The 11,744-nt window shown below is 47.6% G+C and overlaps 1 protein-coding gene across 4 annotated transcripts; it reads right to left on the bottom strand.

The window, feature by feature from the left end:
- Window positions 1–2,197: 2,197 nt before the first annotated feature.
- LOC124233158 (aurora kinase C) lies at window positions 2,198–7,267 on the bottom strand. Of its 4 annotated transcripts, none has more exons than XM_046650306.1 (8): window positions 6,866–7,267; window positions 5,434–5,551; window positions 5,281–5,320; window positions 4,848–5,039; window positions 4,357–4,495; window positions 3,445–3,593; window positions 2,672–2,846; window positions 2,198–2,477 (listed from the first exon to the last, which is right to left on the bottom strand). In XM_046650306.1, the coding sequence occupies exons 1-8, from the start codon at window positions 6,896–6,898 to the stop codon at window positions 2,307–2,309; spliced, it is 1,017 nt and encodes a 338-aa protein (XP_046506262.1). In that variant the 5' UTR covers window positions 6,899–7,267; the 3' UTR covers window positions 2,198–2,306. The 4 variants fall into 4 exon arrangements, with proteins under 4 accessions (XP_046506262.1, XP_046506260.1, XP_046506264.1 ...); XM_046650304.1 differs by lacking the exon at window positions 6,866–7,267 and adding an exon at window positions 6,216–6,629; XM_046650308.1 differs by lacking the exon at window positions 6,866–7,267 and adding an exon at window positions 5,643–5,661.
- Between the last annotated feature and the right edge of the window lie 4,477 nt (window positions 7,268–11,744).

The following is an 11,744-nucleotide window of genomic DNA, read 5'->3' as shown; positions in this document are numbered from 1 at the left end:
ACAGCTTCTCTTTGACATATCCAAATTGCCAGCACTTGGGCACTCTTCCACTTTGAGGCCATTACTAAGTAAACAAAGGGTTACTTGAACACAAGCACTGTGATACCAAGAAAGTCATCTGATAACCCAGAGGCTACTGAGTGACTAATGAGCCAGTAGCCTATACAATGGATACATTGGATAAAGGGAGGATTCACGCCCTGGGCAGGCTGGAGCAAGACTTCATCACACTACTCAGAATGGCTCACAATTTAAAACATGAATTACTTCTGGAATTTTCCATTTAATATTTTGAGACCAAGGTTGACCTCTGGTAACTGAAACCACGGAAGCTAAAACCTGGATAAGGGAGGACTACTGTATATTACACACAGTATTAGTCACTATCAGCGACTTGTTTTCTTATGGCTGTGAAGGTGAGAGAATAAAATCCACCTTCTAATGAGTTGAGAACACATACAGTTATAAAAATGGAAACATGTCCAGAAAATGCCCTCAAGATTTTTGCTTTTAAAAGTAGAGAAAAGCAAAGTGACAGGACATTAATTGAGTCAAAGAGTAAGGTACAGTCAATTTCCCAGAAGATGCTATTTATAAAACGAGGTTATGGGGCCAGCCCCAGTGGCCTAGTGGTTAAGTTCGCTGTGCTCCACTTTGGCCACCAGGTTCACTTCCCAGGCGCAGACCTACACAACTTGCCTGTCGGTGGCCATGCTTTGGTGGTGGCTCACTTACAAAAAAAAAGAGGAAGCTTAGCAGTGGATGTTAGCTCAGGGAGAATCTTCCTCAGGAAAAAAAAAAAAAGGTTATGGAGAAATATGACTTAATTAGTACACAAAGAACAGTGTTATCCATCATTTGCAATAGTAATTTGACTAGATTGAGAGAGACATAATTCTCCTTTTCACATGTGGTTGACTCTTATGGTTAAATGGTTGTGGGTTAGCATGTAAAACAGATATTAAAGTTAAGATTTTTATTTTCTCTGTGTCATGGGAGGCAGAATGTCTGGAATGAGGGTAGGTGAGGAAAGCTATGTAGCTATTGGAGAAACTTTGAAATCCTTACTGTAAAGCGTGTCAGAATTTTCGTTATTTAACCATATATCATCTGGTAGTCAGTGTTGAGGTCCTGGTTGATTTTTCTATTCTTTCCTACCTGCCCAAAATGTGCCCAGTGATATGAGATTTTCCAACACCAGAAATGAGTAATATTACATGCTTTGTGTGTACAAGCCAGTTAATTTATTAGGAATTTCCAAGTGTTTAATTGAAGTATTAACTCAAGAAAACTGATAGGACAAAGCTAGAAAGCACAGAGCTGTGAGCACTGAAGATACAGGTAAAAAAACCATGAGCCAAAGTCTTTGCACATTTAAATGATGGATCTGCACTAGTGGGAGCTGTTCATGTGAGAGTGGAGGGGCTGAATTATTTATATTTAATTAGTAAGTCTGGTTATAATAGGGACGTGGTCCTGTGTGTGCTGGACATTTCACATTGAGGACAATGTGTAGAACATGGTGGTGGGAGTAACGTTAGCGAGGCGAACTCCATATGAAGTGTTTTTAGTCAGGAGACACAGGTGGATACGATGCCTGCAGTGAGCAAAAAACATGTTTGAGCTTCCAGCTGAAGAGCCTAGATGTTTACTCTGGTACAGAGAGCATGCCATGGATGAAGGGAGCAGCTGCCACATGAAACTGTGACAGAAGGAAATTGCTGCAGGTGGAGGGTGATTTCAGAAGTGATGTTACATTTATTATTAGGGATGATTTATTCTGATGCAATCAGAATATGACATACCATGGAGGTGCTACTGAATTCATTTGAGAATTTGGGGAACATTGAAGTGCAGTGAAATATTTTATGTTGAAGATGGCAGCATGTTGGATATCAGTATAAAGAGAGTGGACCTCTGGCTTGATCAGAGTCCTGTGTTACAGGTGGTATACTCCTGAGAACCTCGGGAATAGGAAGTTGAGTCTAGGAGCCACTGTGACAGGTGGTAGGTTATGTACCGCCAGGGCAATTATCTGCAGAGAGTAGTAACTAGTTTTCAAGGAGAGTGCTTAAGTCACCATCTCTGGGGGTCGGGGGGGGGCATCATCTTGCACTGCTCTCAAAGGGAAGAGTTACTACAAGAAATAAAGATTCTACCCAATCCCACACCGACTCACACAACTATAAAGACCTGGTACAAAAAGATTCAGCTTTTATTAATTAGCATCTTGCACCTTAAAAGAGAAGAAACAAAAGACGGGAGTTCTCCTTGAACAAACTCAAGGGAGGAGGGGCAGACAGGGCTCAGGAAGCCATCTGAGCAGATGGAGGCAGCACCCTCCGGGAGTGGGCCCGGACCCAGGGATGCTCCAGGATCTGGTCCAAGGGCAGCCGCTCCAAGGGCTGGTATCTGAGAAGCTTGGAGATCAAATCCTTGGCCCCTGAAGGTATTGATGGGGGAAACCTTACATCTACCTGATGAGGCCAGAGAAGAAGAAAGAGAAGTACGGTTCATTTCTTTGGTCTGTGTTCTCTCTGTTCCTTGAATTTCTTCAAGGCACTGTTCTGGATCTTAGTGGACAACCTGTGTGTGTGCCCCAGGCTCCACAGGCCCACCACCCACCACTGACTTGCTTCCCCATGAATACCTAAGAGTGTGGCCATCCCACCTTGAGGATGCGTCTGTAGGTCTCATTGTGGGAGTTGCTCTCAAAGGGCGGATTTCCCACCAGCAGCTCGTAGCAGAGCACCCCAATGCACCACAGATCCACCTTCTCATTGTATGTTCTCCCCTCGATCATTTCTGGGGGCAAATAGTCCAGAGTTCCACACATTGTCTTTCTCCTAGAGGAGAGCAGAGAAAGGAGCACTGCGCAGAGGCCCAGAACAAGGAGAACCCTCCTTCCCCAGCTTCCAGTGAGATGGGAGACCCTAGGAAATCCCGAGCAGTCCCCTCCTGAGCACAGGAGTTTGGAAACACCACTTGTAATATGGATCAAGATGCAGAGAAGGCAAGCACTGGGACCCACCAATTCCTGTTTTGCAATTATCCATATAATTATTTAGCTCATGATCCAGGATGTTTTCATAAGAATGTTCTGGGCATCAAGAAAGGTTTGGAACAAACTGATGGTCCATCAAGAGGGACCAAGTAACTTAATTATGGTTTATTCATACAATAAGATTCCTAGAATTATGGAGCAATGGTCCTTAATTTACATGGAAACTTGTTGTTAAAGTTATACGTTAACAGAGATCAAGAAATAAAAAACATGGTTGAACCACATTCTTTCAAACTACAAATACATATTAAATATATGCATTTGATAAAGGCAGTATTCAAATACAAACCCAGGTTTGTATCTGGGTCTTCATGTGGAATGAATTAAATTGGATCATTCCTAACTGGCACCCAGGGCCCATCCCACCACACCTGACCTACCTCAGAGAGGGGGTGTGCACAGACCAGCCAAAGTCTGCAATCTTCACCTCACCTCTGAACCCCAGCAGCAGGTTCTCGGGCTTAATATCCCTGTGAATCACCTTCTTCTCATGGCAGTAGGTCAGAGCATCTGCCAACTCCTCCATTATCTGTGTGAGCAAAGAAAAAGCAGTCTGGAAATGAAGCCGGCCACACTTTCCCTATGAGGTAAAATACATATCGTGTATTTTATAATTGTAGTGGAATCTTTTGTTTCCTGGTTACTAGCTCCATTACCTCCTTAATAGCACCACAATTATTGGTGAGGGAGGATTTCCCCTCCACTATTTTATGCGGTCTTACAGGATGGATGCTAAGATGGACAGATCCTCCCTTTTGCCCTAGCACAGCAAGTGGCCAGATGGAGGACCTACGCTGAGCCAATCAGATGATCTCCCACAGGACTTGAGGCCTGAGGAAGTGATACAAAAACAGGAGGAAAATTGGAAGATCGATCATTCTGACAGCAAGCTGACCCAATCATTCCTGCTGGGATGATCATCACTCTGGTTCCCTGTCTGGAGCCCTCTAGAAAACTCATGCTTCCTATTTCTGGGCCAGTTCATGCATTTACTCAGCAAACTCCCTCACAACCTTTAAATAAGTTTCTTTGCATAAGGTAGTGGAGTTAGATTCTGTTGCTTACAACCAAAGAATCCAAACTTATACACCCTTCTTATAAATACTCTGGGGGTAGTTAGGGTATCCAAATGTGAAGTTGTAGGATGTATGTGTCATATAAGATTTATAGAATAAAATTCAGAAATAAACTAAGGAAAAACCCAATTTGGACACCAGAACCAGCCAGAAGCAGTGACCCCACCAGCCCACAGTAAACTCACAGACCCCAGAGCACCCATCCCCCCACCTCACCGTGGCCGTACGCTGTTCATCTAATGTGTGGCTCTTTTGCAGCTCCTTGTAGAGCTCACCCCTTGGAGCATATTCCAGAATCAGGTACACTCGGCGTGCATCATGGAAGTAGTTGTACAGGCGTAGGATATTTGGGTGTCTGGAGGAGGGATGGAGGAAAGGTCAGACTCCTCCCTGAGGCTCAACACATGATGCTAATACAAGTGATTGGTCATACAGGGGGCAAATTGAAATTGTGCTGGGACCAGTATAAATACAGTCTGGTCTGGGAGTGTGTGAGGGGAGAAAGAAGGAATGGGAATCAGGGTTCCAGTGTGACACAGAGGGAACTTTACATAGTGTAATTGGAATGAGTTGCAGAGAGAAGTCTTCAAGGTGGAAGCAAAGGGCTTATTTGGGGGTAGTACTGGGTTCAGATGGCAGAAATATCAGAGGAAACAGAACAAGAGTGAGGAACCACTTCTGGAATCTCATGCAGAGACTGTCCTTACTGTAGATGCGCCTGGATTTCAATTTCCCTGCGCAGCTGGTGTTCCAGTCCTTCCTTCTCTATCTGGGACTTAAAGAGGACTTTCAGAGCAACAATGAAATGGCTTTCCTTGAGCCGAGCCAGGTACACATTCCCAAATTTTCCCTTGCCCAGAGGACGCCCGATTTCAAAGTCATCAATTGTGAGATGCCGCCTGACAGGAGAGGAAGAGAGCCTCAGTTTGGGAGGTGGGTGGAGGGAGTCAGGGACTTGGAATGCTCACCTTCCTCCTTCACTTTACCCTCCCTCCGCCCCTTTGCCTTCTCAAGGGCCCAGCTGGGGTGTTTGATCAACAGCTCTCAGCCACATGAACCAATGCTGCACACGCGCAGCTTGGTCTTCTTCCTCAGTCTCACTGCCCTTCCGCTTCCAGACACAAAGCCAAAGGCACTCACACGGTTGGGAAGCCGGGTTGACTTTGGCCTGCTGTAGGTACTGCAATAAAAAAGAGATGTCAACACTGTTCTGTGCACCCCCAACCCCAACAACTGACACCAGGCCTTTCTTCTCAACCCTCCTTCTCTGGTCCTGGTTCTGATCCGCTTCACCTGCGGGCCGAACACTGCCCGACTTCATCACAGCTTCTGGGAGACTCATGAGAAGAGAAGACGGAGAGGGGACGCCTTCCTGAGCCCTGCGGAACTGCGTGTCCAGGTCCGGGGGATCCTGCATACGGGTGGGAGGAAGAAACACTCAGGCTGAGGCTCTTCAAGCCCAGACCTGCGCCCACGACGGCGGGCAGGGACCGGGAACGCACAGCCCAGCTGCCCCTTAGCTTCTCACCACCCCTCGACGCACGGAGTCGGAGATAATCCTGGGCAACGAGAGCCAGGCCCTTTATACTGCGCGCCACGGCCCCTTTGCCCGGTAGTTCCTGACCGCTCCCATTGGCTGAAATTTCTCAGGCCGCAGGCAGCGTGCCCAATAGAAGAGACAGAACGGGGAAATTCCGCCGGGGAGAGGAGGGCCGAGGGGACCGGGCCAATGAGACGACAGGGCGCGGAGGCCGGAAGGCGGGCCGTGGGCGGGGCGGGGCCGGGCCCGGCAGGCGGTGCGCACGCAGCTGCAGAGCAGTCCCGGAAAAGGGCGCGGGCGGGGTGCGCTGAGGCCATGGTAAAGGGGCCCGGGTGAGGGAACGGGTGTGTAAGCCCCCGCGTGAGCGAGTGCGTTAGCCAGCCGACGTGACGCGCGTCGGAAGAAACAGACGCCTCTGGGGTCGGCCTTGTGCAGCTCGCAAACGCCAGGCCGCACGCGCGCCCAGCTGGCCCCGGCTCCAAGGTCGTGTCCGGCTCAGGCCACTCCCTGGGGTCCTCCTCAGCTACGCACATACCTGAGGGTCCCCGCGGTTCGGCTCCCCGAAACGTGTGCCTGTGTCCCCCGACACCCTGCGGCTTGTGGCCTCCCCCATCCCCCCGCACCCCCGGAAGCCGCCCCCAACCCAGGACTGCCCGTAGGTGGCGTGACTCAGTGACGCGCAGCCGCACTCACCCATCGCACCTTTTCAAAATAATTAGTCTTCAAGTAAGAAAACATGATAGCACCTTTTGTTACACATAGTTCATCCTAAATATACCTGGTAATGCGGGTGATCGTCGGCCGTTACATTAGCCTTCTACAAGGGAAAACAAATTTCTCATTTCTTTACGACAGAAGGTAGTTTTGCAACTTGGAGTTAGGTGCCCACGAAGTTAGGCTCCTAACCTCCCACAGAAGTGGGGAGCTAGAGATGTTATCTCCCTTTATGTCTTCGTTTCAAACAGATGGCTCCTAGGTCCCTGAGAAAGACATTTCTGGGTTGGGACCATGGTGGGGCGGGGGGGAGTTGAGGAAAAGCAAGGAGGCTAGTGTGGCTAGAGCTGCATCTGCAGGGGTTACAGTGGGACAAAATGAATCAGAGAGAAATGGAGACAAATTGTGTAGAACCTTGTCAACCACTGTAAGGAGGTTATAACATACTCCTGAATGTGTTCTAAAACTTACCTGGGATTTGTTTAATCGGCTGTGGTAAGACATGCAGACCTCATATCATGAAGGAAGCAGCTTCCGCTCACAGATCCCTAGCAAACAGGAGTCAGGGCATGCCACACCGGGCCATGTGATGAAGCACCAGAGTGGGTCAGAAGGCAGCAGCAGCAAAGGAGAAGGCATGGCCCAGCACCTTTATTGTGTTTTCTGCAGGAAAGGCAGGGCAGGGCAGGTAAATAGCTTAGGATTAGCTGGTTTGAAAAATACAGTAGAGCTTTGGGGCATAGGAGGTATCTTTGCTGTCTGGTACCTAGCCATGGAGTTTTAGGGCAGAGGAATACTGTCTCCCAAAGTGCAAGAACCAAATAGAGGTGGTTAGTTTACACATGAAAGGCAAGGTCCTGGGCAAGTTGTTTGCTGTCTCTCCCCATTCACCGAGGTGCCCAATGCCAGAACAAGAATACAGAAAATAAAAAAATACATAGTACACTGTGAAATAGGTAGCCATGGTGGGGTTTTGAGCTGAAGAGTAATGTGATCTGATTTGTATATTAAAAGGATCACTCTAGGCACTGCGTGGAAACTAGACTAAGGAAGGGGCATGAGAGGGGGAAGAAGACCTTAAGAAGTTCTGCTTTCCAGATGGGTGAGGGTGATGACTTAAACCAGTGTAGTGACAGAGGAGGTGGTTTATCACAAAGTACAAATAACAGTTGATCAAAGAGGATGAGTAATCAAATTAGTACAAAAACCTGGATACGAATGTAATGGCTTTATAGGATGGGTTGGGGGTTCGTTTAAATCTATCCATACCCCACACCGCCTCCTTCAAATGCTAAGCGTATTCCTGATGGTACTGTGGTGTGTCTGTTACAGAAATGCTTTACTTCATGTAGATGCTCAGGCAAATATGTTTCACTGTAACAGAGACTAGGCCAAAGGCCAACAAGGTGGACTGTGCAGGAAAACATTAAATGAACAGGCTTCAGTTGCTCAAATGCTGCACATTCCAGAGAAATGACTTGCCCTCGACCTGCTCCAGAAAGACCACTTGAGTCCTTAGGATATCTTGCTGGTAAATGATTTTTATGCCTGAGGCCTTGGGTCCCCCTGTATCAGTTTGACTAGATAACCTATGCTAACAGTGTGACTCCTGGTGAATGGTGGGGTTTGTACACCTGGGGCGCCAGGCTACACAGCATCTTTGCCTTCTGAGGCAGGATCCTGGAGACTGAACATGCATAGTCAGTCACGTACGTATCATGTGCCTTAATGAAAACCCTGAACACTGAAGCTTGGGTGAGCTTCCTTGGTTGGTGACACTTGAACATGTTGTCACATCTTTGCTGAAAGAATTGGCTCCCCATGCAACTGCCCTGGGTGGGACACCTGAAAGCTTGTGCTTAGTTCTCTTGGACTTTCCCCTATGTGCCTTTTTTCCTTGGTGATCTTGATCTGTGTCCTTTTGCTGTAATAAACTGGAACCATGAGTTTAACCACTTTGAGGCTAGAAGATTGTCTTGGGGAGCAAAGAACTGTATGTATATATATCTCTAGATATTCACATATATACATACTTTTTTTTTTTTTAAAGATGATTAGCCCTGAGCTAACATCTGCTGCCAATCCTCCTCTTTTTGCTGAGGAAGCCTGGCCCTGAGCTCACATCCATGCCCATCTTCCTCTATATGTGAGATGCCTGCCACAGCATGGCTTGCCAAGCGGTGCCACATCTTCACCTAGGATCCGAACCGGCGAACCCCAGGCCACCGAAGCGGAACATGCGCAATTAACCGCTGTGCCACCAGGCCAGCCCCCACATGTATGTATTTCTGAAAAAGCAAGGTTATGACCTGGATGGGGGTTGTGGTGAAGGCTTTCCTGAGGAGGTGCTATTTGAGATGACATTGGAGGGATAAGCACTCACTCACTGGCCAGAGTGGGTAGGGAAAACCCCACAGCAGGAAGGGAAAAGCACAGGAAAAGGAAACAGGAAAAGAGAAGAGAGGTGAGGGTTGTGCAGGAGAAAAGGTGGTAACATACGCAGGCCCCACACCAGGTAAGGCCCCCTGGATGGGCCACCTTAAGGCTTTGGTGCTCAGTCAGGGGATCTCTGTCCTGGGTAACCACACAGTACAAGTAGTACTGAGGGAAGACTAAAAGTGGATCAGAATCTGGGAGGAGTAGTTTTTGAATCTTACTAAATCACATGGAGACCAAGGTATTTTTTCTTTTTCTGCTTTATCTCCCCAAACCCCCCCAGTACATAGTTGTATATCTTACTGCAGGTCCTTCTAGTTGTGGCATGTGGGACACCGCCTCAATGTGGACTGACGAGCAGTGCCATGTACTCGCCCAGGAGCGGAGCCAGTGAAACCCTGGGCCGCTGCAGCGGAATGCGTGGACTTAACCACTTGGCCATGGGGCCGCCCCCGCAAGGTATCTTTGAAACATCCAACTGGGGACAGCAAAAAGACAATAAGGAATTCAAGTCCAGAGCTTGAAGAAGTCAGGATTGGGGTAATAAATTTAAATTTGTCAAAAGTAAAGAAGATAAGTGAAGCCACGTATGCAGATGAGGCCTGGGGAGACCACAGCATGAGAGAAAATTCTTCAGGAATTTCAAAACCAAATGGGTGGCTAGAGTATGAGTCAGCAAGGAAGGAAAAAAGGAGGGAGGGAGAAAACCAGGAGTGATGTCACAGAACCAAGGAAAGAGTGTATTTCAAGAATGGAGTGGTCAATGGGGACAAGTTCAGTCCTGAGCACAAGAAAGACAAGGGCTGGAAATTTATGAATACAGGAGTCACTGCCGACCTTGGCCAGAATGGCGAAGATGGTGGCATTGTAATAAGGAGGTTCACAAGGCAGGGAGGTTTGGGAAGTGGAGAGTAAGAGGTAAAGGTGAAGTGGAAACACTGCATGGAGAGGAAAACTGCCCCAAGGGGCTCCTCAGTTAAAGGAAGAGGGAGGAAAAGACAAAGAAGTGAAAGTGGCAGAAGCCAAGATATAGGAAAGATCACAGTGGTGATGTCTGACACTCAAGCAAACGAGCAAAGACAAGTCACAAAGGGTGAGGGGCAGAAGAACATGCAGACAAAGAGGCCTATAGGCTCTGCGATGACATGTGACATAAATGTCAGGCAGTCTCTAAGATGGGGGAAAAGGGTGATAATTTCTTAAGTGATTCCAGGGTTCAAGGAGAGACACGGTGAGAAGGAAGTACTCTGAACCTGTGTGAGGACTCTTATCTGAAAGCAGGGACATGGAAAGGAACTAGGAAGAGCAAGACTAGCAGAGATGATGAAAGATGACGCAGCTACAAATGCCATAAGGGATGAGGCAGCAAAATGGTGAGGATGCCTGTGAAAGGGAAAATGATCAGGAAAACAAATCAAGACAGCACACACAAGGGCATTTCTTCCTTCCGACCTCAGAAGTTGGAGAAATGATATAGGGAGAATACCTGAAGTCGTCAAGAATTTGCAGCCTGCAGTTAGTTGTGCTTGGTCACTGTCTGAAGTGTGGGGCTTTAAGAAGGGCATCTGGAAGAATCTTCCTAAAATACCATGGCAAATAACTGGGATCTTACAAACACCAGGGTCGCTCGAAGGCCTGCTTTCTCCTTGTCCCCTCCTCTGTCCATGGCTTTCCACCTTATTCCAACTTAAACATCACATCCAGCTAGGTGCATTAACACCCTCTTGTTTGGAAATGACAGGGAAATGGCTGACTTGCTTTGCTAAATTCATATATGTACCGTCTCATTAATGCTTTCAGGTGTATTGTTTTAAAATGTAGGTTTTCACTATTATGATATAAAGCCAACAAATCAGATGGTTGCCATTGAAAAGACAGTTGTTACTCACAGTTCCCATAAGAGGACAGACCATGTTCAGGCCACAAGGGGGTGCACCAGGGCGGCAAGAGTCACCAGGAGGGTGGGCAAAGGCTATACTGTCGTTTTTGTTGGAAGGAATGGGCAAAGTGAGGTGAGCCAGTCTAGGATTAGTTTAAATAATTTCAATGGGCTCCAAAGTGTAGGGACTGCCCCTAGTTGTGTGGCACACAGTCCTGGGGGGATGAGTGAAGGGTCTTGCTGTGTGAGAGCTGGATAGAGGCATCAGATGAGGGGAATGGGCTTTGGGTTGCTTGGCTTGCATGCCAAAGTCCTCCTCACGGGGAGTCCTTTGCTACCTCTAGGAATCGGGTAGCCCTGGGAGGAGCAGTTTCTGCAGGATCAGCAAGGTCCCAAATGTCAAACCTTCGGAATAAAAACACATGGATATCCAAAATAAAGGGAAGCAGAGTGGACAAAAATTTTTTAAATCTCCCAGCAGGTAGGAACAAGGTCAGGAAGTACGAAGTCAAGACTACAGGGCCCACCCTCCTGACACTGCTCTGAGGGAGGCAAAGTTAAGTTGCCCATTTACAATTTAGCTTAGACCATTTAATTGTGAGACATGTAACATACCCACGAGCCAATAGACTACAAATCCTAAACCCATGAAACTCATGGATGACATCACTGAGCATTCCAGAGGCAGCCAGCTTCCCACAACTGAGACAGGAACGGCCGGCTGTGGGCCAGAGTGGAAGAAAGGGGAAATGTACATACGCCCAGCAACCAGATTCCCATAGGTCTCCAGCATCACGTCTCTGTAGAGGCCCTCCCAGCGGGAGCCACCCACTCCCACCCCTCCAAGTGAAACTCACACACAGATCCAGGAACATGACTAACCCTCCAACAACACACTCTTTAGTCTCAAGTTAGGTGCACTCAATGATGCACATATTCTTTAGTTCTCCTTTTGTTGAAGCCAGAGGCTAACAGCAGGAACAAAGAGATGAGAAACTGTTGACCTATGTGCTACAGAAACACACAGCATTGATC

Source organism: Equus quagga, unplaced genomic scaffold, assembly GCF_021613505.1.
Source record: "Equus quagga isolate Etosha38 unplaced genomic scaffold, UCLA_HA_Equagga_1.0 154965_RagTag, whole genome shotgun sequence".
In the NCBI taxonomy this organism is placed as follows: Eukaryota; Metazoa; Chordata; class Mammalia; order Perissodactyla; family Equidae; genus Equus; species Equus quagga.
This window is presented reverse-complemented; position numbering and strand designations above follow the sequence as displayed.

Coding starts and splice junctions, on each gene's coding strand:
- LOC124233158 (XM_046650304.1), bottom strand. CDS start 6,377: ATGGGTGAGTGCGGCTGCGCGTCACTGAGTCACGCCACCTACGGGCAG. Junction 5,552..6,215: donor CGAACCGCGGGGACCCTCAG/GTATGTGCGTAG, acceptor ACCCGTATGCAG/GATCCCCCGGACCTGGACAC. Junction 3,594..4,356: donor ATGAACAGCGTACGGCCACG/GTGAGGTGGGGG, acceptor TTGCTCACACAG/ATAATGGAGGAGTTGGCAGA.